Here is a 26028-nt window from a genome sequence, read left to right on the forward strand (position 1 = left end):
AAAAGATGCACATTTTAAAAAAATATAAATACAGATTCAAGTTAACACTTTTTTGAGTATTCTTGTTCATGCCTCCTCTTCGAAAGTGGAGTGCTTCATTCATGAAATATGGACCTAGTTGTATACAACTAATTCACACCGCTCCTACTTGTATTACAAAGTGAAATGAAAATTGACTGCTTCTATGTTTTGGGCAGATCATGTTATGTAGATCTTCCTCGCGTTCATCTTTGGCACCCTCATGAATCTGAGCCAGGGAACTGGTGCATTTCTTGAGTTTACAGAAAGTAATAAGTTGATCTGCTACTAGAGAACATTCACAGCAGTAGTCAGATAATCATCTATTCCCTCTCAAGTGAACTGAAGATGAAGACGTCCAGCGCCTCAAATTGACTAGATTAATTTGTGCGTGGCAACAAAAAGCTAAAGCCTGAATTCTCTCGGAGAGGAAGAGGAGATTCAATGTCAGCTATATCTATTTGTTCCATTGATTTTGATATGTCATCAACTGAAAACGGGATGCTGAAAATTGAATCATTCAGAAACATCAGCAATTGGATCAAAGAGGCATAAAAAGGAAGTTTACTAAAATACGATAATGATACTGTCGTCTGTCTTATGCACATTCATTTGCACCTTAATCACTAGTAATCTTCTGCTTGATAACATACCTCTATATAAGCTAAAACTCTAACATTGTAAAATTAGAGTCTTTCCCTAACTATTGATAACCTGAACTGGGAAGGGCTGATATTTTCTGTAAATGTTTGGGACTAATTTTCAGATATAGTCGTAATGAGATTCAAAGGAATTCACCACACAAAAGCAAGGAATCAATTTTTATCAATTACAAGGATATTGATGCAAACCTTGAATCATCATCTAAGAGAAAAGAGTTGCTGACTGCTTGATTTGAATCTTCAGTCATCGACACCCTCATGCTGGATATGACCTAATGCAATTGCATAAAAACCCTGTCCTTGGTTAATTTTTACTGTGTAAGCATGTTACTAAATTATATCTTTTGAAGAATATGACTCTAACCTAGGTTGACTAATGGCATCCATAGAAACTTACATCCGATGACACACTATGTGTACCATATTTGTCATCCCAGTACATTGTACTGATCCTATACAACTGCTGGATGCTAAGCACCTGGAGGGAAAAAAGATATTAGTGAGCTTAAATGACATTCCAGCTATCTCTTCCTTCAAATTGATCACTTACTGGACAGAGTTGATGGCTTATTTCATCCAGTGTCTTTTTGGGTTTTTGATGTATAACCTGCAGCAAGAAAAGTGAAGAACTTTTGAGAACTCTACCATCCCATTTTTAAAAATAAGAGAAGCAAGTTGAATGAAAATGATCAATGTAAATGCTTACAAGAAAACCAATGGCCTGTCTGATATGCTTCAGCTCATCCCATGCTGATCCTGCATACTGTTCTTGTTTCGTTTAATCACTGGGGGGATTAATATAATTTCTAGGATTACCAAGCTAAAAAATATATATGATGGATCTACCTCATCAGTTGCCGTAAAGCACCAGTGCTCCAATTCCGCCAGTCCTGCTTTGACGTATTCACCATTGCTAAACGAACAACACTCTCGTCTTAAGAGAAGGCTGTGAAAATTTTACAATCACATGAGGAAACCTTTTTAATGCATTGTAGAAAACTGCATGCAAAAAGAAGTCTATAGATGCACCTGTTAAAAAGCTGAACATTGATGAATGAAAATATCTGAGTGAATACTTTACGAACTAAAAATGGAGGCACCTGAAAGTATCAAATCAGAAAAGCAAGATGAGAAGTAAGCTGCATAATATTTTGGAATCAAAGGCTTATATTTGTAAGCTTATTAACCATCTAAAGATTCATGACATTGCTAATTCTGCTGAGCCAATGTTTTCTGGATATAAAATTTTTACTCTAGGAACAAATTGTTACACTGGAAAGGGGTTCAAAATAATTGAAACAAAGGATAAAATCAGCTTCACTAACATGGTTTGCTTTTAACGTGTTCAAGAAAATTCCCAGGCTCTTCACAATGCCCTGCCAATGGGCAATCAAAGCTTGCTGAGCTGCTGTATTAGCTACTGAACGTGAGGACCCTTTAACCAAGCTTGCTCTTGAAGTTCGTGGAGCCTAATATCCAACAAAATTGTTTACATGCAAATGAAAAAGGAAAAGATTAAACGTTATCGAAAAATGAGGTCCAACAAAATTGTTTACATGTAAATGAATGAGGAAAAGATTCAACGTAATTGAAAAATGAGGTAGAGTATTGGAGTTATACATAATGCAAACAACATGCTGTACTAGAGACCAAGAAATGTCTCTGGAGATATTTTCTCCACATACCTGGATGCACAACCCCAGCAATGGAGAAATCTCCTTTTTCAAATTGTCACGAATCATTCCATAAATTTTCTCCACATATGCTGTAAGTTGCTGCTTGAACAGCAAGGCAGGGTATTTTGCTTCTACTTGGCGTAAAGTTTCAACTCCTCCAGTCGCAAAGGAAAGATTGACTCCTTGAGGGTTTCCACGGAAACTCTGGAAAATCAATAACAATGAATAGCTTAAGGAGCTAGTCTCAAACTTCCTCAAGAAAAAGTACTGAACTTGGCTATATCTTTTAACTTCCTACCTGCGACATCCTCCCAAACAGAGATGCCGATGAGGATCGACGACGTAGAGGGGTCATTGCTGCAGCAGCACTTGCTTTGAGTGTACGCTGAAGTAGCAATAAAAGAGTAGAAGCATTTGACAACCAATACGCCAGTACATCATTGTTGTCCTGGGTTTTCTGTTCCAACATAGAAATGGAATTATAAGAAGAAATTATAATTTAAAAAGTGAGAAGACAGTTAAAGGAGAACTGGGTTTTGTAGCTCAAACCTCAATAGCATGACCAATAGTCTGGATGATTCGGTCAAACACAGTGGTTCTCTCAACTTCGAAAGATCTCCACTGCAAAAGGCACTTATAGATGATGCAGGCTGCAATTGGCCTGTTTCCAGCAAAGCCCAAGTTTTGTGCGATACAGCGAATTAGCAACTCCTGGTTCTCTTGCTGTTTCTCATTAAGTGATTTTTGCGGTTTGTCATCTGCTTCAGGAAGGTCCCTTTGGTTCAATGAAGGGCTATGAAGATCCTAAATAATGAAAGTGAGAATATGAGCAACAAAAATTGTTGGCATGTAAGTAGAATTTGGCAACACAAGTTTTATAAAGATGGTAACTTACCACATGCATTCTTGTATCCTCGAAACTTCGACCACTCTCAGTTCTCTGTCAATTGAACAGAAAATGTCAGACTCTTCTACTCTTGAATCCTCCACAAAAATTACATGTAAAACAGCAATACCTGGATAATAGATCTAGAGCGTCCAGAAAGGAACTTATTAGGTGCCATTGACACAGCTTGCTGACGGAAAACTTTGTTCTCCGACTCTAAGTTTGCCATCTTCTCCTCTAACCTGATTTGGCAGGGTTCAGTTGCAACACAATAAATAAGGCCAAATAATTCTTTTAGGAATGAAAAAATGCAACACAATCATATTGCACTAAAATACTAGTTGAACAAGACTAGTAACCTTATCCAAACTACCAAGTATTATCTAGACATGACTACTATTAAAGTTCTTGTACAAACAAGTGGACTATTCTATTTGTCGTTCATACATCATGGTGTAGAGAATGCATCATGAGAATTGTTACTGTAAAGCTGTTCATCATCTATAGATTAAGTGCACCATATGTAATTCATAATATCCAAGGCCTACTCCACAAACTACTTTATTGTTTCCGCTCGGATGACCATATTCTTTCTTTACTATCAACATCCTATTGGTAGGTCAATATTTCATTGTGCACAATGTTCTGATGGGAACTCTCAACTGCATCATTGCTGTAAGATTTATTCAATAAATTTAGCGATTTTAATTTTAATATGAGTTAGTCATATCAACACATGCAGTGTCATTCTTTTAGGTTATTCAACACTGAATATATTTTTACAGTGAAAATGAACAGGAAAAAGAAGCATATCTATATTTACAATAGAAAAACAGTTTGTCTTATAAGCTGGAACAGAAATTACCCTTTCAGGGATTCCTGGAGTTGAAGAACTTTTTTTTCTGTTTCTTCTAACTTCCTGCGACTTTCTTCCCCAGATTCTTGAGCCTCAGTATACTTCTGCTTCCAATCATCACAGTTCTGCTTTTCTTGTTCTAAAGAAACCTGGACAGAGCACACCGAGATTGACAAAGAATATAAAGATAGAAACATGTCATTTCACTATTTACCTTTATTGTTTATCTAATTTGTTCTCTGATTAAGCCAAAAAATATAAATAGTCAGTATTTACTCTTCCACAAGTCTCTGCTGCCGTAAATACAAATGAATGTGTCGGATAGAAACTTCCAAGCACAATGCTTGTACATAAGAAAATTTCCTGTACTTATATGCTGGAAAGTTACTAAACTGTAATGAGCTTTCAAATTCTTTCCACCTCAGGACCCTTCTTGCTAAATCTATGTTCTAAATATCTTAGTTTCTGTTAACTAGTCATAGGTGGTACTATTGGATCTTACTAGTTTGACATCCCTGATCTCATTGGCAGTACTCGTTTTCGCCGATGGTGGTCAGTCATTTATACGTGGACCTGAAGAAACTCATCCACCACAAATATGTGTATTTGCTGTTTAAACATTCTATCATTGTACATATTTATCCTTTTAGAGAAAAACTGGTATGCTCTCCAACGGTATAAATAGGGCTGTATCAATGAAATTCATTTGTAAACAGTTTTTACGCTTCTCAAACACTTATTATTCAATGGATTGTCATATTCAGCACCAAAACAGAGTGAGAACCTCGTAAATTGGATTACCTTTAAACTGTTATTTTCTTCCATTAGAGATTCTACTTTCTTAGTATCTTCAACATAAACTGGAGTTTCCTGGATTACAGGAGGTGCTTCTTCAATAGCCTTTTTTGCAGCTTCTCGTTCCTTGACAACCAGCGCATTTGCTTCATCGACTTTTTTTTGCATAGCTTCCAAAGCCTCTTGCGACTTTGCTACTTCATGCGCTTTTGTTTCTTCCAAGTCAGTCTGCACAATGATTAGAGTAACTATTATATCTGAAAAATAAGTTCGACAATTTCACTCTTGTATGGGTAGAAACTGGTGTAACACAGAAATGCTGAAAATTATAGTATCTAACAACAGGATGCACGACTAATAGGCAAATTTAGCATGCTAGTAAGAGTTTCTTTTTTGTGATGTAATGTATCTGCAGGTATCTACACAGTTGCACAAAGCATAAGTGTACTTTGAAAATGTGATTTATAGAATTAAAAGATGAGTTAAAACAAGATATTACTCTTAGACGTTTTTCCAGTTGCAACCGCCACGTAAGCTCCTCCAGCTGCTTTTCAAGCTTATCCTTCGCCTCTTTGAGCGCACCAGTATCCCTTGCAGCCTGCATGTAGTTGAAAAAGTATGACATTGTAGCAAGGTCAAATGCATATCCACACTCCAATTATGCCTTAAGCAGCTCAACCAGATTCTGTGCTATCTCTTGGTAAACCAGCATAGAATTAGGATTCAGAAAAGGGCAACTATTTTCATCTATAATCTTTCTCTAGTATCCTCTGGTAGAAACCAGTAGGGCTGTAAACTTCATTAGTTAGCTTAACAGAGTAACTAATGATTATGGAGTCATGAGACATTGTAATCATAGATGTGTTTTTGTGTTTCCTAGTGGATTACAAAATAGTATGCTTACCATTTTAAGCATTCTTAGTTCCTTTTTGGCAGATTTCCCCCTCCATTTGCATTGTGCAATAAGTACCCCTCGTTTAAGCCTTTTATAATATGAATAAGCTTTATGACAACGCCACTGTGCCTGAGGAGGATAAAGTCTTATCTTAGACCAGGCTTCAATACCAGATAAATCATGAAATCACACAGCATACAGGAATTCTACCTGAATCATTATTGCAGCTTCAGTTTGCTTCCTGAATCTAAATCTCTTACGAGCATCCATAGCTCGCAAAACAGTCTGCACCATGAGCACTGAGACCTGGAGTTTCCTATAGGCCTTTCTAGCATGATGCCTGCGTGAGTTCTTCTGAATTTTTATTGCAGCTGCTTGCCTCTTTATTTGCACATAAATTTTGCATGCCAGTTTTCCTACAAAATGAAAAATAAATCATGCGTTTTGAGATTAATTTTACTCTACCTAGTGACTATTGTTGAGATTAATTTTACTCTGCCTAGTGCCAATTTGTTTCCTCCATTATTTCTTGTCTTTTATGGGTATTTGTTCGTACGGTGCTTGAAACAGACAAAAAGGAAGCATACACTGCTAAGAAGATGTAGTTCAACTTAAGACTGTTTTCCATTATGAACGGTGGTAACTTGTGTCACCATGTTTTCAAGATCTTCAATAGTTTCAAAATGTCTCACCTCTACATAAAGACTGTAGAGATATGGCAGCTTTCCTCAGTGCTACAAATTGGTTACGAGCAATATGAGTTCTTATTCGTCGTTGTAAAACTTTGGCTGCATTATTAAGAACCTCTGCTCGTCGTGCATCCAACTCGGCCATCTGTCCGGCCCTTAGGAATACCTTAGTCTTTCCTATCTGTTAAAGAAAAATGGAACTAATCAGTGAATATCAGACCATTGATGCAAATTTTCCTTTCCAATGGCATTTGTAGATAGCATGCTTGATTCTTATGTGGAGCAAAGGTTTAGAGATGATACTTCATGACCTTAGGAACGAAATGGTCCCTTCTCCTTAAAATATGTGAATCAGAAATATAAAGACTATACTGATGAAGTAGATGCATTCTTATCCCAGAAGAATGAATTCACAATGCTACCTCAAGCAGGAGGAAGAAAAACTAAGATTACCTGAAACCCTTTCAGCCCCCATTTTTCCAGAATCTTCTTGCAAGCAACTTTTTCTTCATAGCTGCCATGAAAAAATGTTTTGATTTAGAATCATCTGATGAATCCTAGAGAAAATACTACTCCAAAATTCAGCCTATGTAAGACATCTCAAAGAAGTGACAGCTCTAGAAAATCTGTTCAAACTAAAAGAAGGTACATACCTTCCTTCCAAAACCTCTGGCGCTAGGAGCCCAAACCTGTGTATGAATTCAAAGAAAGGGCGGCGAGTAGGGAATCCAGCACAACTGATTCTAATTGCCTCTAAAACACCCTTAAAAGAAAATCCAGTTGGTTATAATCAATAACTATCACAAGTAAGCAAAAATCTATGTTTTCCCCTCTCCCCAATGCCGAGATTTGCTAAGATAGAGATTACTTACACCACAGCGCAATTGTCGCATAATGTTGTCATTTTCAAATATAGCGGGTTTTAGGAGATTATTAGGCTTTACACATCTGATGTAGTGAGGTTCTGTAGCATTCAGAGTCTCCATCAATTGCTGCAGTTGTAACTGCATTTTAAGTTCGTAATAATCATCAGCACATAAAAAAGCAACAGTTTCAGAAGGAAGACTAATAATGATCAGCATATAGAAAAAAGGTAACACAGTTACACAGAGTTTCATCATGTGAATAAATCAAATCAGGACCCATAATGAGCAGTGACCCAACAATAGTAAATGCAAGAATACCTTAAAGCGTGAACCGATTGAAGAAAATTTTGAAGACTTTGAAGTCTCTTCGCCTAGTGAAGGGAAGAGTCCTGCTACAAAAGAGCATTTTGAAGCACATAGGAGGTCTTGATGTTCAGGCACTATATAGTCCTTGTTTTTGTCTAGAAATTGGTCAGATTGATATTGCACCTAATAGAAAATGGATTATATCAGGAATGTACATGGAAAATTACTCTATTCATAAATAGCTGTTGGGAATCACACTCACCTCTCCAGCATAATGTGAAATTATGAAATCTGTACGAGACAGTTTGGGCTTAACAAAGCGCTTGTGAACTTTAAATGTCTGATATAGCTTGTTAGAGAATGTTTCATGAGTTGACTTTGGGAACATACTGTACAGAAAAAGTAAATAATGATAACAAACTTTATCAATTAGCTTAGACAGATTTACAATCTTAAACTCAACTGTTACCATACAAAAAGAATGGGGAACAGGATTTTAAGTAACAATTAAGTGGCGTACAATCAATTTTCATAATAAAGACCAAGATGGGATTTTATCGTACCAAGCTTCATCTAGCAGAGCAACAATTCCACCTGGTTTCTGCAAAGAGAAATACCACAATTACAGAACTGGATGTAACACTATGAGCAGCCTTAGTATTTCCTTTTAGAACTCTGTTGTGGAACTCTCATGCTGCATAGTTTCAGTAAAGATGCTGGTCAAAAGTTGAGATTGTTCTTTTATTTTTCAAGTGAAGGGTGTTTTGACAGTCACTCTAGATGGACTCATATATTTTACTAATTATTTCTTTTTCGCAGATCATTTACCCTCAGAAAGATTATAGAGAAACAGTTTCATCATAGCTTTCTTTCTCTAGGGAAGAAGGGCAGCATAGAGAATTACACTATTCAATTACCCTAACAACTCAACCTTTTCCTAATGTACACCTCATGCATTTATTAGCTAAATTCTAAATTTTCGAATTAGCTGGGATCCGGTGAGCAAGAAGCTATTTCTTTCGACATTAACAACCCATTAATCATGCACAGCCAGAACATTACTTTTTAATTTGTAGTCATAACAATACTTATAATTTTAAAAAAAGATAAGACAAACCATCCAAATTAATGCAACATATTTCGCAAGATGTTTGTGATATTACATAATTTTGAACTCTATGGGTTATTGGCTTATTTCTGTCTGAAGCACAGCTCACAATGTGGTTTGACAGTCTTGAGCCTCATTTTTACGTGACAAATGAAGATATTTGGGCCAAGATGGAAGTGGCCTCGCGGCAGACAAGATGCAGAAGGCTAGGATGAGATGGTTTGGGCATTTCAAGAGGATACACAGACGCCCCACTGAGGAGGTGTGAGAGGTTGACGCTGGAGGGCTTGATGAGGTAGAGGTAGACCAAAGAAGTATAAAGGAGAGCTGATCAGGCAAGACATGGCAAGCCTTCAGCTTACCGAGGACATGACCTTGATAGGAGGGTGTGGTGGTCGAGGATTCAGGTAGAAGGCTAGTAGTAAATAGTTTCACATCTTGTCTCTCCAACTAGTATTATTAGTATTATTTTACTATTTCCGTATCTTTCACTCTTAGTTTCTATTACTACTTGTTTACTCGTATGCCTCTATTTTCTTACTATCCTGCTATTGTTACTGCTCATGTCTTCATAAATGTGTGTTTTTGCTTTCTATGAGCCGAGGGCTATCCAGAAAAAACCTCTCTACCTGCCAAGGTAGGGGTAAGGTCTGCATACATTGTTGGGGAGAACTACAAATGACAGTTTCTTGAGAACAACTGCCAGACTACCCTCCCCTTCTCCCACTCTCCCCCACCTAGGGGAAATAGATTAAACATAAAAGAAAATGTTACCAGCAAGAACTGAACACAAGAACTTTTGACTCATAAGATCTCAACCTTGCCACTTTAGAAAAGTTTTCATTGGATGAACTTAACATCTGTTTAAGAAATTAAAAATTCTCAAATAGTGAATTCAGAGAAAAGTGCAATTACCTTTTCAATAAGATCTAAAACATCCTGGTTATCCACGAACTCAATGTAGCTCCAGTCGATTGCCTCTCTTTTGTATTCTTCTTGTTCCATCTTGAAGACATGCTGTAAAGCCACAACAGATTTGAGAAACCATGCATAAATCAATGCTTACACTGTTAGCAATATCGAAAAGCAAACCTGATTGAAATGTTGCTGCAGCTTCTCATTTGTATAGTTTATGCAGAATTGCTCAAAGCTGCAAAGCATGATATAATGAGACACACAAACAAGAGTTGCGAATCCTTGAACACTCACATAGACATTTCTTTTAAATGAAACGATGTTATAGTAATTGGAAAGGCAAGCTAAAGACTCGTAGCTACCTGTTGTGCTTAAAGCTTTCAAAACCATAGATATCAAGGACTCCAATGAGACATTTAGACAGGGGATCTTGTCCAATTGAAACATTTATCTTGTCTACCAACCTGCATTTTCCCAAGAGGCAAATAACACGTTACATGAATTTGTGAAATTAGTAAATTAATCATGCACTAATTTATGGAAACTTATTTCAAGTCTGAATCCACGTGGATGCTGATTCAGATTTTATTTTTTTACAATCACCGGTGTGTATGATACATATACACATACATTATATATATACACACACGCACATATTGGCTTCAACGTGGCACATATTTTCTCTTCTTCTTTTCTTTCCAATTCATGGTTAATTTTAGTGACTCTTTTATCTGAAATCAACATATTTCTTTCACAATTGCACTCTTTATTTGTTACTATCACAGCAAACAAGTATTTCCATATCCTTGAATTACAATAGTTGTGAATAATACTCCCTTCATTCCAATTTATGTGAAGGGGCTACTATTTGGGGGGTCAACAGTTTATTCTTTGACTTTGATTTTCTTTAAATCATTTTTGTATAATATGAATTATTAACCCTGATGGGAAATATATAGCAATTTTCATATAGCTTTCAAATATATAATTTTATTTCAAACAAACTTGGAGAATCTATGCCCGAATTCACACCGAAAACTAGGCACTTTGACTCTCATACTCCCATTCACATAAATTGCAACAAAGAATTCTTTTATAAAGTTAAGATATTAAAAACAAATAAACAGCTTAAGTCTTCAGTGCCTTGCAAGTAACAATAGCTAGTATATTAGTCATGCATGGTTATCTTACCAATCAAATAATCTAGAATATACTGTTTTAGCCAGACCATCCCTACTTATTTCAGCACTGCGAGGATCAAGGCTTCGTTTTATCACTTCTTCAGGGGTGATCATCACCCTTTTGCACAATGCATCTTCCAAAGCTACAGGGTCACACCTAAAACATAAGGAAAATCAGAATCTCCAACCTTTATCACACCACATAGGATCTGAATATGCAAGGTGACATTAAGAATCTTCCGTACATCAGAAGCTCTGCTGCAGTTTTGAGATGGAGTTTGGATTTTTCCTCTTTAATAACTGATGAATCAGCCTCTTTTCCTTTTGCAAAGTCAATATTACCAAGATGAAGAATTGAGGCAACAACTCTAAAAATTGCTTCCTGAGAGAGGGAAGGGAGAAGAGAGAGAGAGTAAGAGGTAGTGTTTTCTTATTCTTTATTGAAAGGTAAATAAAAACATGAAGCTGGCAAAGCTGTACAAGATATATACCTGCTCCTTTTTACTAATTCCCACAACATCCATTGCTCTTCTAGTAGCAAGGTATTCTTCTGCATCGCTCACACCAACTAGCTCATAGCACTTTGACTGGTTAAGATAGCGAAATGATTTGGGATGTTCCAACTTGTACTTCACAATCTCCTACAGTGATTAGGAGAATTCTCAGAAACATACTTCCACCAAAGCAATTTGATGCAGGCCCACAAAACATTTATTAAAGTTAGTATTGCAACAGAAAAGTACCTCTTGGGGGGCCGCACAAAGAAGGTAAAAACAGTGGTAGTTGCGCTCAGGATCAGAAATTTGGCAAACACGGGATCGCTCGAGGAGGTAGGTCCTGATTGCTGCTCCTGATATCCTTCCATGTTTGTCAAACTGAATCTCAACGAATTTGCCAAAACGGCTGCAGCAATTTTAGGTTGAGAAAATTAAACATCTTCAATCTAATATGCTAACATAATTACTTGGTATTGATTATCTGCAATCACAAGCAAACTTCAAAAATAGCTTATCTATTACAAGTAAATATAGGATTAGTAAAACAAGCAGTTCAATCTCTAATGTGCAATTTTGATAGAATCTGTATCGCAGAATAATTAACCAAATCTAAATTACATATAACTGGATCATGTGAAAAGCAAATGCTGAAATGCACAGTGCTAAAGAGCTTGACCTGGAATTGTTATTTCTAACAGTCTTCGCATTGCCGAATGCTTCAAGAACAGGATTAGACTGCACTTGAGTGGGTTCATGCAAAAGATTTATGAGAATAAATATTATGTGAAAAAGTGATTGATGATAGAAAAATAAAGAGCACATAATAGGTTATCAATGATATGTTATCATACACCAAGGACTTGTTGCTCCACTGTACGCCCTTCAGTTGCTGCACGGCCACCCAGAAAGGCAAGATATCGCATAAGCATCTTGGTTGTCTCAGTCTTACCGGCTCCACTTTCACCACTAACCAGAATAGAATTGCTTTTCCCCTCAAGGATCATGGCCCTGTTTCCATCAAATGAGGTTCAATATATTATCATGCTACTAAGAAGAAAATTATTGTAATTATTGTGCTTAAACTGGGAGGGACCTGTATGCAACATCTGCAATGGCAAACACATGAGGGTTTAATTCTCCAAATGGTGCTCCCTTGTATTGTTGCATCATGTGTGAATCATACAAATGAGCCAATTTTTGAAATGGATTTATTGCAATTAAGATATTTCCTGTATAAGTCTGTAATTATATCAAATATTAAGAGATGGGCGCTGTTGTCTGTACTGTAACATAAGAAAGAGCTTAAGATCAGACATAATTCAAACAATCACTACAGTATCTTACGTAAATTTCATTGAGTTCATATCTGGTTTTTAGGTTCTGCAGTACTCCAGGCTCATGCAAATAGGATAGTTTTGTCATGTCATCCACACCTGCAGCAGGAGCTTCCACATCTTTTGGATAAATTGTTGACAATTTCCTAACAACCTGAAGCATGAGAGGACGACATATAGTGATGTCATGTATTAATCCATAGAACAGGATAGTATGCATTCTTGTCAAACCCGAGATGTTCACTTGCAGGAGTTCAAAAAATCATTTAGAGATACAAATTGCGACTCATTTCGTTTCTTGTCAAGGGATTCTTCGCTAAGGGTGCATGAGATGAGGTTATAATATTAACCGTTACACCTATAAGAATACAACAATAATGGTTCCATAGTATTTTCAATTCAGCAGCATGCAAATGGTCTTGAAATGATGGGAGAAAAAGTCTGTATCTTCAGAGGTTTGCGCTTAATAGTTAATAATATCAAGAAATTAACAATTAAAATGCAGAACAAAGTACCTTCTTTCCATCAGTCCTCTCAATCTCTGCTTCCCCATTTGTTATTTTCTTTACTTCTCCATCAATCCAAGCTACATCCGGGTCCTCAACCCATACATGAGACCCTACTATAATATTAACTGCAGTGCCCTGGAAGCACAAAAAAAGAAGAAAAAGAGCAGATATCAATAGAATTTATCACATTAATAAACTTACCTCACATGCGATCACTCAATCTCTTATGTCATGCAATGTAACCGAACAAATACTCTTAACACTAAAAGGAGTCAAACTCACGAGTATATCAAACAAAGAGATATAATGGGGTAGACACAAATCTATTTTGCGTGTTTTTGATAGTGTTTTGCTAGATTACATATAGATGCTCTTGAGATAATCTTTTTTTTTCTTATTTATCAAACAGTAGAAAATAAGTAAGTAGGCTACTTGTTTTCTAAGAAAACATTTTCCTTCGTACTAAACACATCCTTAATTAATAAGTTGATTCCTACTTGGTGAATGAATGTAGGTATTAAACTTCCACACTTTCATTGGATAATATTTTCCTTTAAGATCCAAATTCCCCCATCTACTTCTCAATAATCATTTTCGTCACCTTTTCAAACTCCAAACACTGTTCAGCAGCCATGGAAACTCAATGCAAATTATGCTGAATTCATAACATTTGAAGATTATCCTGGATTCTTAAAGCCTAATTAACATATACATTCTGAAAAGCAAAATTTCCTCGAACTTCTCGTCTAAGGTTTAAACGGAGAGAAAATGTGCTCATACAATCAAACAAAATTACAATTAATTGTTCAAAAACAACTTCAAATTTTGAATAATTTAACAAATTATAATCGTTGATGGATGCAATTGCAAGTTTCAAAAATGGCATAGGAATCGAAACGAGTTGAATCACAATTTAAGCCTGCAGGCGTACGTACCATTGTGAAGCTCTGATGTGATGCTCAACAAAAAATTTCAAATCATTGGAGCTGCTTCTTATGGTTTATCCTAAATGAGGACTCCGTCCATTAATAATACGGCAGTCGGAGTTTGATCTGCAAAATTGTTTGAAACAAACTGCGTTTATCCAACAGTAGATTTTGATTTGAGTATTCTCTTTTCCTTCCTGTGAAAATTGATGGAAGAGAGAGAGATGGACATTGTTGATAAGGGAAACCTGCAAATTCGGATCCTCGCCATTTCTCTGCCCTTCGCCACCGTTATTTTCTCCCACTCCTTCTCTCTCCCTCTCCATGCACTTTAAATTCCCACGTAATCTACTTCCCCATTGCCATTCTCTTCGCTCCATTTTTATTTTTTGGCATAATACAAGTTAGATACTTGCTTAAATTTGAATAAAATTAAATAAATCATATATCATATATCATATATATATATATATCATATAAAAGAGAACCCTAGATCCGTCTACGTGGCGCCACCACAAATCAAGATTTCTTTTTAATTTATTTATTTTCAAAACTAGCCTTCCCCTTTCATGAAAAGTTGTGGTTTTTATGAAAATTTTTGACTTTTATGAAACGTTGTGACTTTTATGAAAGAGTTGTGACTTTTATGAAAGGTTGTGATGTTTATAAAAGACCTTTCCGAAGTGTTGTGACTTTTCTAAAGAATTGTGACATTTCCGATAAGATACAATAAACATTTATTCACACTACCCTTTGTAGTCTATAAATAGAGGAATTTCCTCTCATTTTAAAATAACACAAATTTTAAACTTCTTTTTCTGCACAATTAAATATTCGTGTATTTTGATCCTGTTGAGTGGCTTACTGACACAATTGTTTTTGTTTCAATACGTTGGTGAATAAAATTGTTTCATCCTGAAAGGATCTAATTCTTTAAACCTCATGTATTAGAGAGGAATAATTTTCTTAAGGAGACAATGTGCATTCAGTGGACTCAATTTTTTCCTTTCTATTTCATTTTATTTTTACATATCCTGATATGTTTTTTTTACAGTCATTAATTTATGCTTATGATATTAATTGTTGTTTTTGAGTACATGTTTTAAACTCTGATGTTTATGTTTCTGCAAATTTATTGCCTCTGGTTATATTGAACATATACACATATAGTAGGTATATTCATTGTGCGGAAAATAATTATAGTACTCAGTTCCAAGAATTCATGTTTTGATATTCTATATAAAATTCTATAACTTAAAAGTACTATATATAAGCTTACATATTATCTATTTTTACATAGATATAAAGTTTCTCATTTATCAATTGAAGAAATTCATCATGCAAGTTCAAAAGTTATAATTGCTTTCGTGTTCAAGCGTAATATCTTTTTTGAATCTGTTAAAAAAAAATTGAATTATTATTTCCTGAGACATATATCACAATTGTATAATCTATGCAACTTAAATGTGTTCTTTTTCTTACGAAATGCCTTTGTATATAAATTCTTATATTCTTCTTTATTTTCCTTTTAATGTTGATTAAAGAACCAATGATTTATTATTTCTTGAATAATTAATTCATTAGAGGTTCTTGAGTTATATGGTAGTGACAAATAATCAAATTCATGTTGGAATATTGCTAATATTTTTTTAAGAACCTATTTTTTCCATTATTTTTAATGTACGGATATTAGTAAAGGATTATTTGCAAGTTCAAGCAATTATTATTTATGACCGCGCGAAGCGTGGACAAGTTTCCTAGTATCATATATAAAAGAGAAACCTAGGGCCGCCTACGTGGCGCCACCACAAACCAAGATTCTCTTTTAATTTATTTATTTTCAAAACTAGCTTTCCCCTTTCATGAAAAGTTGCGACTTTTACGAAAATTTGTGACTTTTATGAAGAATTACGATTTTTATGAAAAGTTGTGACTATTATGAAAGGTTGTGCCCTTTCCGAAGAGTTATAACTTTTTCAAATAGTTGTGACCTTTCCTATAAGGCACAATAAGCATTTGTTCACACTACCTTTTGTTGTCTATAAACAAAGGGATTTCCTCTTCTTCTTCCTCTTCCTCTTCTTCCTCTTCCTCCTCTTCCTCTTCCTCATCCTCCTCCTCCTCCTCCTCCTCTTCCTCTTCTTCCTCTTCTTCCTCTTCTTCTTCTTCTTCTTCTTCACTCTTCGCTACTTGAAAAAGTCAGCTCATTTGCCTTCTTATCTACGTCTAGAAGCCTGGACTCCAACCCATCGTTTTACGCTCACTCTCTTCTATTCGAAATAACCTCCTATTTTTGGAATATTTCTGGGGTCCTCCTTCTCCTTCTTCTTCTATATGAAGTATGGAAAGATTTTCAAGTTTACGGTAAGTTGTAAATACTTTTCTTGAAGTAATAAATGTGTTTCTTGATACTGCGGTTGGAATAGAAGTGTAGTTTCAAATTGAACTCCATCACTCTCGTATGTTGATTTTTATTTTTTATTTTTAAAAACAAACAAACTGAATAGTTTTGTGTAATATTTTTCCCTTTCAAGTATATATAATAAGTTCAATTATTGTCCAATATGATACATTCTCCCTTAATTTTTCATTTTAATAATTACTTATGATACATTTAAATGGTGAACATTAAAATGATATACGTAAAGCAAAATGTAGGCCTGAACTTTTTACACGTTCAAATTAGAATATTTGTTCACTATTTTCAGCCTTTTAAAATTTAATTATCCCTTCACCAACGATTATTTATTTATTAGAAATTTTAATATCTCAAGTTGATGTTCATTTGATTTTCCAAAAATATCAAAAAGCAACAGTTCCTGAAAGCAAAAGGATGAATTATAAAATCAAATTAAAGATGATTGATTAAAGGATAAATGATAAGATGTTATAATTATCATTTTCTTTTACATTATTAATGTTTATTACTACGTAATCTTGTATGTAAGATTATACAGTGCTTTAGCTTTAATGACTGATAGGTTTTAAGTAATATTATTTTATATATTATGCGATATTAAATTCCCGCGTGAGGTGCGAATAATTTTACTAGTAGATACATATAAAACGCAAGGTATGACGCAAACTATTCATATAGGATGATGCACATAACACGAATATGTCTATTTATTCAATTTTATACAAATTTAAATGTCTACTTGTGTATATCCAAAGTTAGAGAGCATAAATGCAAGCTGAAACCAAATTTAAGAATACATCTATGGTTTATATCTTTTTATTCATTTATAGAAATTTAGACCTTCTCCTCGTGCTCTGGTACTTGCTTAGAGCTGATTAATTATTGATTTGCGTTACACAAAATTCATTAAAGAAGAAGTGTTATAGATCTTGAATTTGAAACTTTTTATTAAGAGTGACTTATACCACTTCATTGTGATCCTTGTTGCTAGTAATAGTGTTATTGCTTTTGTCTATTTTTTCTTTATCGTCTTGCGAGAAATTATAAATAATAAGAATAATTTTATTAATTTATTTTTTAAGAATTTTTTTGAAATATTACAAACTTATTTATACTTTCAAAAAGAATTAATTGTAAGAATAAAATAGAAAAAAAATATAATTAATCCTATTTTAGTTTTTAAATTGACTAGTAATTTGAGACATATTCATGTGTGTACAACTAATATGGACGGAGGGAGTACTATATAATACTTTTTTGTGTCAAAATAAGTGTTATTTCAGGAATTCATATTTTTTCGATTATACCTTACTGTGAAAGAGTATTAAATATATTTAACCAATATAAATACTTACCTGCTGCATACAACTCTTGATTTTTTTTTCTTTTTATCTGCTGTCTTAGTTGTCTTTAAATATGGATTTTGTTAGGTTTAAATTTCTATTAATTTGAGGGATTAAAATTACAAAAAAATCAAAATTAGAATAAAGTAATAATTTAGGGACCAAAAATATTTCTTTCCTTTTTGATTTTTAATGAGAAGGTTTGATAGTCATATAAAATGTTATGCATCGATTAGGTCACAAGTTTCAAAATTTGTATATATAGTTATACAAGTTATATGACATATTTACAATTATAAGTTTTAAAATATTAGTAGTCACACAAATGATAAACATGTTTAAGTTTACAAGTTTCAATTATTTTTTTCATAAACTCCATATCAACTCACCCTTCGGGGTGGCTTAGTGGTTTGGGCTTGAAACTTCCATGTTGGAAGTCTCAAGTTTGAAATCCCTTGCCAACAAAAGCAAGGAATTTGTCTTCTGGGTCAAGCTCGTCGCATCAGGCTTGCCTAGTATGGATTACCTTTCCTATGTGGTTTGCGAGCTATTACATAGGAGCGGGAGTTTTATCCTATGCGCACCAAAAGGATAGCGGCTGCGGGTTTCCCTTATCATTAAAAAAAAAAAACTCCATATCAATTCAAACCATGTCACATAAATTCAAAGTAATTGTGAGAGTATATTATAACGAGGAAAAAATAAAAGGAAACTAGGGTGTGGAGTAGATAATAATATATAATTCCTCTTTTCCTCATTTTGGAAAACATTTTCTACAAAAAAGGAATACAAGTTTCTTGCAAAAAAAAGAAAAATATTCCTAATAAAAGTATGAAAAATAAGTTTTATAAGACAATTCAAGTTGATTATCGTCTTCGCAACTTCCAACACACCCCACCCCCAATCTTCACAACCCCATGCTCCTACCCCTACAATCTCATCTTGTTGTCTAAATTATATCAAATACTTCTGAGATCCAATATGTTCTGCTTATTTCACAAATTATAAAATAAACAAAAAATAATTTATTTTTAAGAAATATCTTTTCAATATTAATTTTTTCTTAGAAAACATTTTTCTTGGTAATAAACACACCCTTAGGTCAATATTCATCTTTTTTTTCTACACGGGAAATCATGTATGTCAATATCTTGGACTCTCAAGACATCCATAAATATTATCTTAATACAGACACAAGTTTGACCTAAAAAATTGTTTTCTTCCTTTTAATTCATTGTCTTAGAAAATTTTGATGTCAATATCGTAGACTCTCACATATATTTTCTAACATTATTATTCAACCCCCACCCCCCAAACCCAACACACACACCCTTTCGAAGCCTCATCGCTGCCACTCTATACCCTCAGTAATCACCGTCATCTTTCATAGTATTTATCTAAATTATAAACAAATATATTTAGGATATATTATGCTGACATAACGAACACAGGAAAATATGTAAGAAATCACTTGTTTTTCTAGAAAATATTTTCTATAAAAAAAAAAAATTCCTTTGTATCGAGCACACATCCTAAGTGACATATATTTTCAGTTTCAGTTTCATTTTCCAAGTCTAATGTTAAATTTTTTGAGATTTTTATACCATATAAGTGTTCACCAAAATAATAACTGACATATATATTTTTTTGTTTAATATGTTATATAATAATATACATGATTCGTGTATATTTTTGTATATTTAGATATCAGTAACTTTTTTTTAGTCAAGTGGTCAAATATTAAAAATTCAAAATTATTTAATTGGTGTATTCGAATAAACCATGCAAGTTTCACCTTGATTTGTTGTGGTGGTTTTCATTTTATTTTTTATTTTTTTGTAATAAGTGAATAAGTGAACAGACACTTCTAAATGAAAAAAAATATAAATAAATAGTAGAAACTTCTAAGACCGAATAATTTTCTCCACTTATACGTACGCAAAAAAAAAAAATTACGTCAGATTCTGGAAATTCATTGTTTCTGGCCATTCACATTAGAGTCCGACCGATTCACCCAGATGATCACTCGAACGCGCTTTTCATAGATATGATTCTCTTTTATGGGCCTGAAAATTCTTTTTAATATAGGGTAGTGGTGAGATTCGATCTCAGAAGCTCTGCCTATTCTAAAATCATGTTGAAGTAAACACTGACTATCTCATTTAAAAGTTTAAATTGTTAGAAAGAACACGCTTTTTATTAATTAATCATATTCTCTACACGATTAAATTGAATTCGCTCATAGCAAGGTCCTTTTTTGGGCGTCGCTCCCAACATGTGGTTTTTGCATTTCTAAGGCTCAAATCCGAGACTTCTGATTAAAAATGGAAGAATCTCAACAATCACAGCACACTATCCATGCCTTTCATTAAAAAATTGATATATTTAGAACTTGTTTAATACAAAGGCTAAGGAATAACTAATCCTAAGATTAGTTTTAGAATGAGCTTATCCAGTGGCATGGTGAGATTCTAACACGCGAGCACTACATCATTTCAAGGAGGTGAAATCACTAGGCTACAGTAGTTTGTTGTGTTAAGGTGTCAAAAATATGTTATTTAATCATTTGTATATCATTTTACTTGTATTTACAATATTTTTTTTCCAACGAAGGGTATCCAATTGGACACCTGACCACCATGTGGCTACGCCACTGAGCTTATCCCATGTTTGGTTGGAAAATAATCACGGAATAAATTTTTCTTCATTAAGGATGAGATAACAATCCTGAAAAATTAATCTTGAAATAATTAAACTAACTTGTTCCCCCAGCCCTTAATAGTCATGATAAAACAAAAGTTTTCCAAAACTTTTGAATATGGTGACAATTGACATTTCATTTCTTGGAAATTTCTCCTTACTCTTTTATATAAAATGACACATTATTTTAGACTTCAATTCCTCAAATGACATAAAATGAGCAACAAAAAAAAAGAGCCAATGAAGGTGAAGTATATATCAAGCCCTGTTTTAGTAAATGTCAAAAATCCTACTGAATTTAGAGCAGTTGTTCAACAACTTACTGGTAAAAGCCCACCAAAATCATCAAATATTTATAATCGTGAACATGGAAAAACAGTGAGTTATAATGAAGGAATTGTTGCAGCAAATAAAGGTAGTGAAGGTTCGAGTAATTTCGTCGAACACTCGATGGGAAATCAAACTCGTGATAATTTCTGGAAAGAAGATTCAAATACCTTTTCTGAATTTCGGTTTCCGTACTAATATTATAATTAAATAATGCTTTTTCTTAGTATGCTTTTTTTTTCTATCTTATGATGTTGCCAGTAGGTAGGTAGGAGTGTATTGACTTGTTGTTTATTTTAATACTCGTAGTATTATTTTTGTTTCTTGCTCTTTGATTTATGATACTATATGTTGTTTCGTATAGTTTGGTTATAGTATTGTCATGGTGTAGTGTTGTTTTTCTACTATCTGTTTTGTTTAATTAGTGTGTTTAAATCACAAGCATTTTTTCTTCTATTTCTCCTTTATAAAGTGTGTTTACAAGATCGAAGCTGAATTTCAAAATTTGAATCTCATATTAAAGTCGGATCCTGAATTGAGATCAAGGATCGGTGAAAAAAAGAAAAAATAGATTTGCAAACTCAAAACCAACAATGAGACGAGCTTCGTACAATGACAAGGAGGATAGTAATTAAGAAAGAGAAAGATCTTTAAAATTTCTAATATTGTTGATTTTCTTGAAGGTTGTATATATTATGTAAATATGTTATTGCTATGTCTTGAAAGTAGAATAATTTTGTGAGTTATTAGAAATTTTATTTGGGAGACTTACCTAAATCCCTATAGTTTATAAGCTAATTATTTAGATACACTCTAGTTTACAATATTACGTATATGTTACTAGATTTTGGTGCGTCCAGATACATGTATCTCGGGATACATAGGGTCAAAGTTATGTGTAAGTTGTTCTAGATATATTATATCAAAGTGGATTCACATGTATCTGGGGTATATAATAAATATTGTTTGCCTCTCTTGCTTCCCTCCATATTTTAGTGTATCTGGTAACAAAAATACATGTATCTAAGTATATCTTCCTTAATATATGGTAGAAAAAACTTAATTATTGATAAGATGGGTAATACTTTGAAAATATAAGTAATAATAGTATATATAATAGTGAAGTATGTCTAATTATATCTGTTAATCTCTCAATAATATTTTTGTTTTCTTATTACAAAACATATATATACTAACTTGAGGAACAAAAGAATCAGTGTAACCAAAAGAATTTTTTTTGTAACCAAATGATTAATAGGGGCAAAAAAATTCCATAGGGGCTACTTTTTGAGTTTTCAATTTCAATTTAAAAAATAGGGCTTAAATAGTCAACTTATATATAAATAAATTATAATAAATGCAACGCCAGTGCTGACCAAACAAAAAAAGGAAATATTCCAAGTTGACGTTTAATTTTTGGCACTTCTCATTAAAAAAAAAGGAAAAGAAAAATATTGTCTATTCTATATTTCCAGTCATATTGGTTTAGTCAAACAATCGTTTTCTGTTAATGGGTGAAAAATCATATTTTTTTACCACAAACTCAATTGTCTTGAACCTTCTTGATGTGATTCAAGGGCATTATAGTCCTTTGGGTTTGTTTGAACGGTGTTAGCAGCAAATTTTAAAGTGATAAAAAAGATATTGCAATCACAAATAAAATATAAAGAAACATAATTTTATCAATGAATAGAGTTTATACTTCTATTTCTCCATTGATTCTTTATAGCTCCACATTGGCAAGGGATAAGTGGACTATGGAGTGGTGGTTTGCTTATATGAACTTGAACAATTCTCTCCTCAAAAACTATCTTTTGGAGTTGAGTTAGACGCAAATGTCATATTTTTACATTATATCAGAGCAAGGTCCTTCCCCGTTTGGGCTTCTGGTCCACGCTCCAGTCAAGCTTAGATGTGGGGGGGGGGGGGCTATCGCGGGTTACAATCCCACATTTATTTGGGAATGGATTGGTGATTTGCTTATACGGACTTGAGCAATTCTCCCTTCATGAGTTAGCTTTTGGGTTGATTTCGGTTAAGGTGTCATATCTTTACAGATTCTTACCTCTAAACTTTTTTCAAGGATTGTTAATAGCGCATTTCTCGAAGGTAGGATAATTGGACTTTCTTGGGTTTATTTTGATCTCCACATAGATAGAATTTCGTAAATCCTCTTGAAGTATTTAATTATCAAGAAGAATCCAACTATATTTCGATCTCTTTGTGAATATCCTTTTGATTAAAGGGTAATTTGTCAATATTACCTTTTTGATTCTCCCTAAGCTCTTTCTAAGTAGTTTAATTCATCTCCCCAGTAAATTTAAAACAGTTAAAAACTTCATTAAAAAGAAGGATAAATTTGAAAAAAGATAATCAATTCACTTACTTTGAATTATAAAAAATAGTTCTAACAATTTATTTATATTGAATTAAAGAAAGTATAAAAAATAATTAAAGTACATAACCATAGTGTTATAGCCAACTCCGCATATACTGTACCTATTTTCTTATAATTATACTATAAGATATTAGTCATTATATTTTGAGCAATCAGTCAAAACTATGGACTTTAAGATAAACTATATGTACATAAAACATTGCTATATAAAATTGAGACGAATAATTAAGTATGTAGTCTTGAACATAATTGGTTTTAGTTTTATATTATTTTTTATTAAAGATTTGAAACTAACAAATAAAAAATTCAAGTCTTAGTAGAATCACTTTCGTCAATTCAAATTATAAAAGATTATATTAATCGTTATTTTTTGAGATGAGAAATAATTAAAGGAGTCAACATATCCAATTTAATAAATACTACTAGTCTACTACATAAAGATTGACCGTTGTAGAGGAAAATTTAGTTAATTTTAATACAAACTTATCCATCCATAATCTCACCAGACACCAAACTATTCTCTTAATTAATATACTCCTTGGTTCGAGTATTTTGGCTTGTTCATTATATTAAATAAATTTTTATTCTTATTTATTTATTTAGTTTTAAAATTAAAAAATAATTTATCATTTTATAATTATGTTATTCTTATTATTAAATATTAATAGTATTTATTTCTTAATATTTAGATAACTTATAATAAACATGAATCATGTAGTGAAATTACTACTTTATTTGTGGCATATGCATAGTTTTGCCTTTGATTTCGTGTCATATGAGATCTACGCCTTCTAACTTTGGAGGTGAACAAGTAAATATTTAAATTTGTATAAAATTGAACGAGCAGACATGTATTCTGCATGACAGTTCACGTGAGATACAATCGTTTTACATGACACGTCGAGAGTGTGTGTCTATTTGTTCAATTTTATACAAGTTTAAAGATCTACTTGTGCACACTCAAAGTTGAAGGACATAAACATCAGATGACGCTAGGCTAAAATATATGTTTATGTATTATATCTTTATTTATCGTATTAAGAAATGTGTCGAATGAATAATGAACAAGTAAAAATGGACGGAAAGCGTGTAATACACTCAAAATGAGAGGAACCTTCATTTACTTTCCAAAAATAAGAAGACAGTGAGGGCCAGACATGGTGTCATGACTGCTAAATTTTGGCATAATTTTCTTGATTTGTTCATTCATTCAAACATGTGTTCAATTTCTTGTCTCTTTCTCACTTTTTTTTTTTATTCTTGGAAATTTCTTTCCAAAATTATGTTCTAATAAAATAAAATGAAATACATAAATTTCAACTTCAAGACGTTGATAAGTAAGCGCGAAAATTCAAAATAATAATTGTGTGAGATTGTTTTATTTAAATTCAAATTTATAAAATATAAGATTTGTATTCATTTTTTGATGAAACAAAAAGAATTTTAATGTTTTAATATGAGACACATAATTAAGTTTTTCATAAAATACCTGGTATATATACTTCTCCATAGCTTATGTATTATCATGATTTAGGTAAATTGAAATATTTACTCATGTTATATCTTTATTGAGTTTTTTAAAATCTAGCGTCTCCAAAATTTTCACTCGCTTCATTGATAACTTTGTCACTAAAATTTAGATAAATTAAAATAATCACCAAAATTATTTACCATTTTTATGGCATGACCTATTACAGGGAGTAATATTATTATTGAACATAGAAACTTATCCATAATTACCTATCACATTAGTTAAGATATTTCATGAGATTAGATATCATATTTTTTGCGAAATATCTATAATTAGATACAAAATAATTACATTTTATTTCGTAATTATTATTTTTATTCGTTTTTTACCGACAAAAAATTGACATATTGGTCAAAAGCACATGTTCAAACTTTACCAAATTGATTTTGATGGTTCTCAATTGACAGTAGTTATCACTTACGAGCTAGATCGATACGTTCACTCTTAAATATATGTTCTTCAATTTGAAATTTTTGAAGAAACCAAAGGTTAATTTAATTTGCAAGATCGGGGATTATTTAAGTTCAATTAATTAAGTAAATGAGTGTTTTTAAGGTTGTTAATAGTTTAAGAATGAAATTGATAATTCGTGACGAGTTTAGAGGAGCTTTCAATACTTTTCTAAAACTCTCAATGGATGTATTTTAGATTCAATTATTCAAGTAAAATGATGTTTTCAAGGTTTTCTCTTTACTTAAAAAAATTTTGAATTTGTAAAGAGCTAGTAAATTAAAAGTGAGCAAAATATTCGCGAGAAATAGATCTGAAGACAAAAAAGACGAATTTGCCCTCCCAACTTGTGAGATAAAAAACATACGCAAACAAAAATAAGGATTATACATATTAACTATATGTGAAAGACGCAATATTTATTGAATTGATATAAACAAAAATATAAATATTTTTTCTTACTTAGGTGTATTAGCTTTAGCTCATTTGCCAAATGAAATGCAATATCAAAAGCCAATAGATCAATCAATATATTGGGCCATGGGCTATCTATTTCCACAAATGTTATAGAAGTGACAACTAAGTTATTGCTTGTAATATCCCAATTTAAAATATAGACATAATACGTAAATGTGTTCTTCAAACTTAACCTTATTTCATATTTATGTCATTCATTTTCGACGTGCGCAAGTAGACACTTAACTTGTATAAAATTGAACAAACAGACACATGAGTCCTACA

The 26028-nt window shown here is 32.9% G+C and overlaps 2 protein-coding genes across 4 annotated transcripts in view; one reads left to right on the top strand and one right to left on the bottom strand.

Moving 5' to 3' along the window:
* Positions 1-26028, top strand: part of LOC125835792 (GDSL esterase/lipase At5g33370-like) — a 233433-nt gene that overhangs the window by 172702 nt on the left and 34703 nt on the right. The window lies entirely within an intron of this gene.
* On the bottom strand, positions 265-14210 carry LOC125835773 (myosin-11-like). Of its 3 annotated transcripts, none has more exons than XM_049514872.1 (38): positions 14129-14209; positions 13200-13328; positions 12695-12838; positions 12444-12589; positions 12202-12358; positions 12027-12085; positions 11597-11756; positions 11345-11494; positions 11099-11235; positions 10864-11010; positions 10035-10136; positions 9850-9907; positions 9673-9774; positions 8213-8250; positions 7912-8038; positions 7662-7832; positions 7350-7481; positions 7131-7240; positions 6931-6991; positions 6481-6658; positions 5999-6204; positions 5798-5917; positions 5393-5491; positions 4900-5121; positions 4108-4247; positions 3373-3484; positions 3252-3296; positions 2906-3160; positions 2655-2813; positions 2366-2560; positions 2006-2149; positions 1710-1780; positions 1527-1626; positions 1387-1443; positions 1231-1287; positions 1078-1158; positions 870-952; positions 265-522 (listed from the first exon to the last, which is right to left on the bottom strand). In XM_049514872.1, the coding sequence occupies exons 1-38, from the start codon at positions 14129-14131 to the stop codon at positions 399-401; spliced, it is 4581 nt and encodes a 1526-aa protein (XP_049370829.1). In that variant the 5' UTR covers positions 14132-14209; the 3' UTR covers positions 265-398. The 3 variants fall into 3 exon arrangements, 2 of the variants coding, with proteins under 2 accessions (XP_049370829.1, XP_049370830.1); XR_007443423.1 differs by having other exon boundaries at positions 400-522; positions 1045-1158; positions 14129-14210; XM_049514873.1 differs by lacking the exons at positions 13200-13328; positions 14129-14209 and having other exon boundaries at positions 12444-12579.

The sequence above is a fragment of the Solanum verrucosum genome, unplaced genomic scaffold (assembly GCF_900185275.1).
Source record: "Solanum verrucosum unplaced genomic scaffold, falcon-dt-bn FXZP01000128.1, whole genome shotgun sequence".
Classification (NCBI taxonomy): Eukaryota; Viridiplantae; Streptophyta; class Magnoliopsida; order Solanales; family Solanaceae; genus Solanum; species Solanum verrucosum.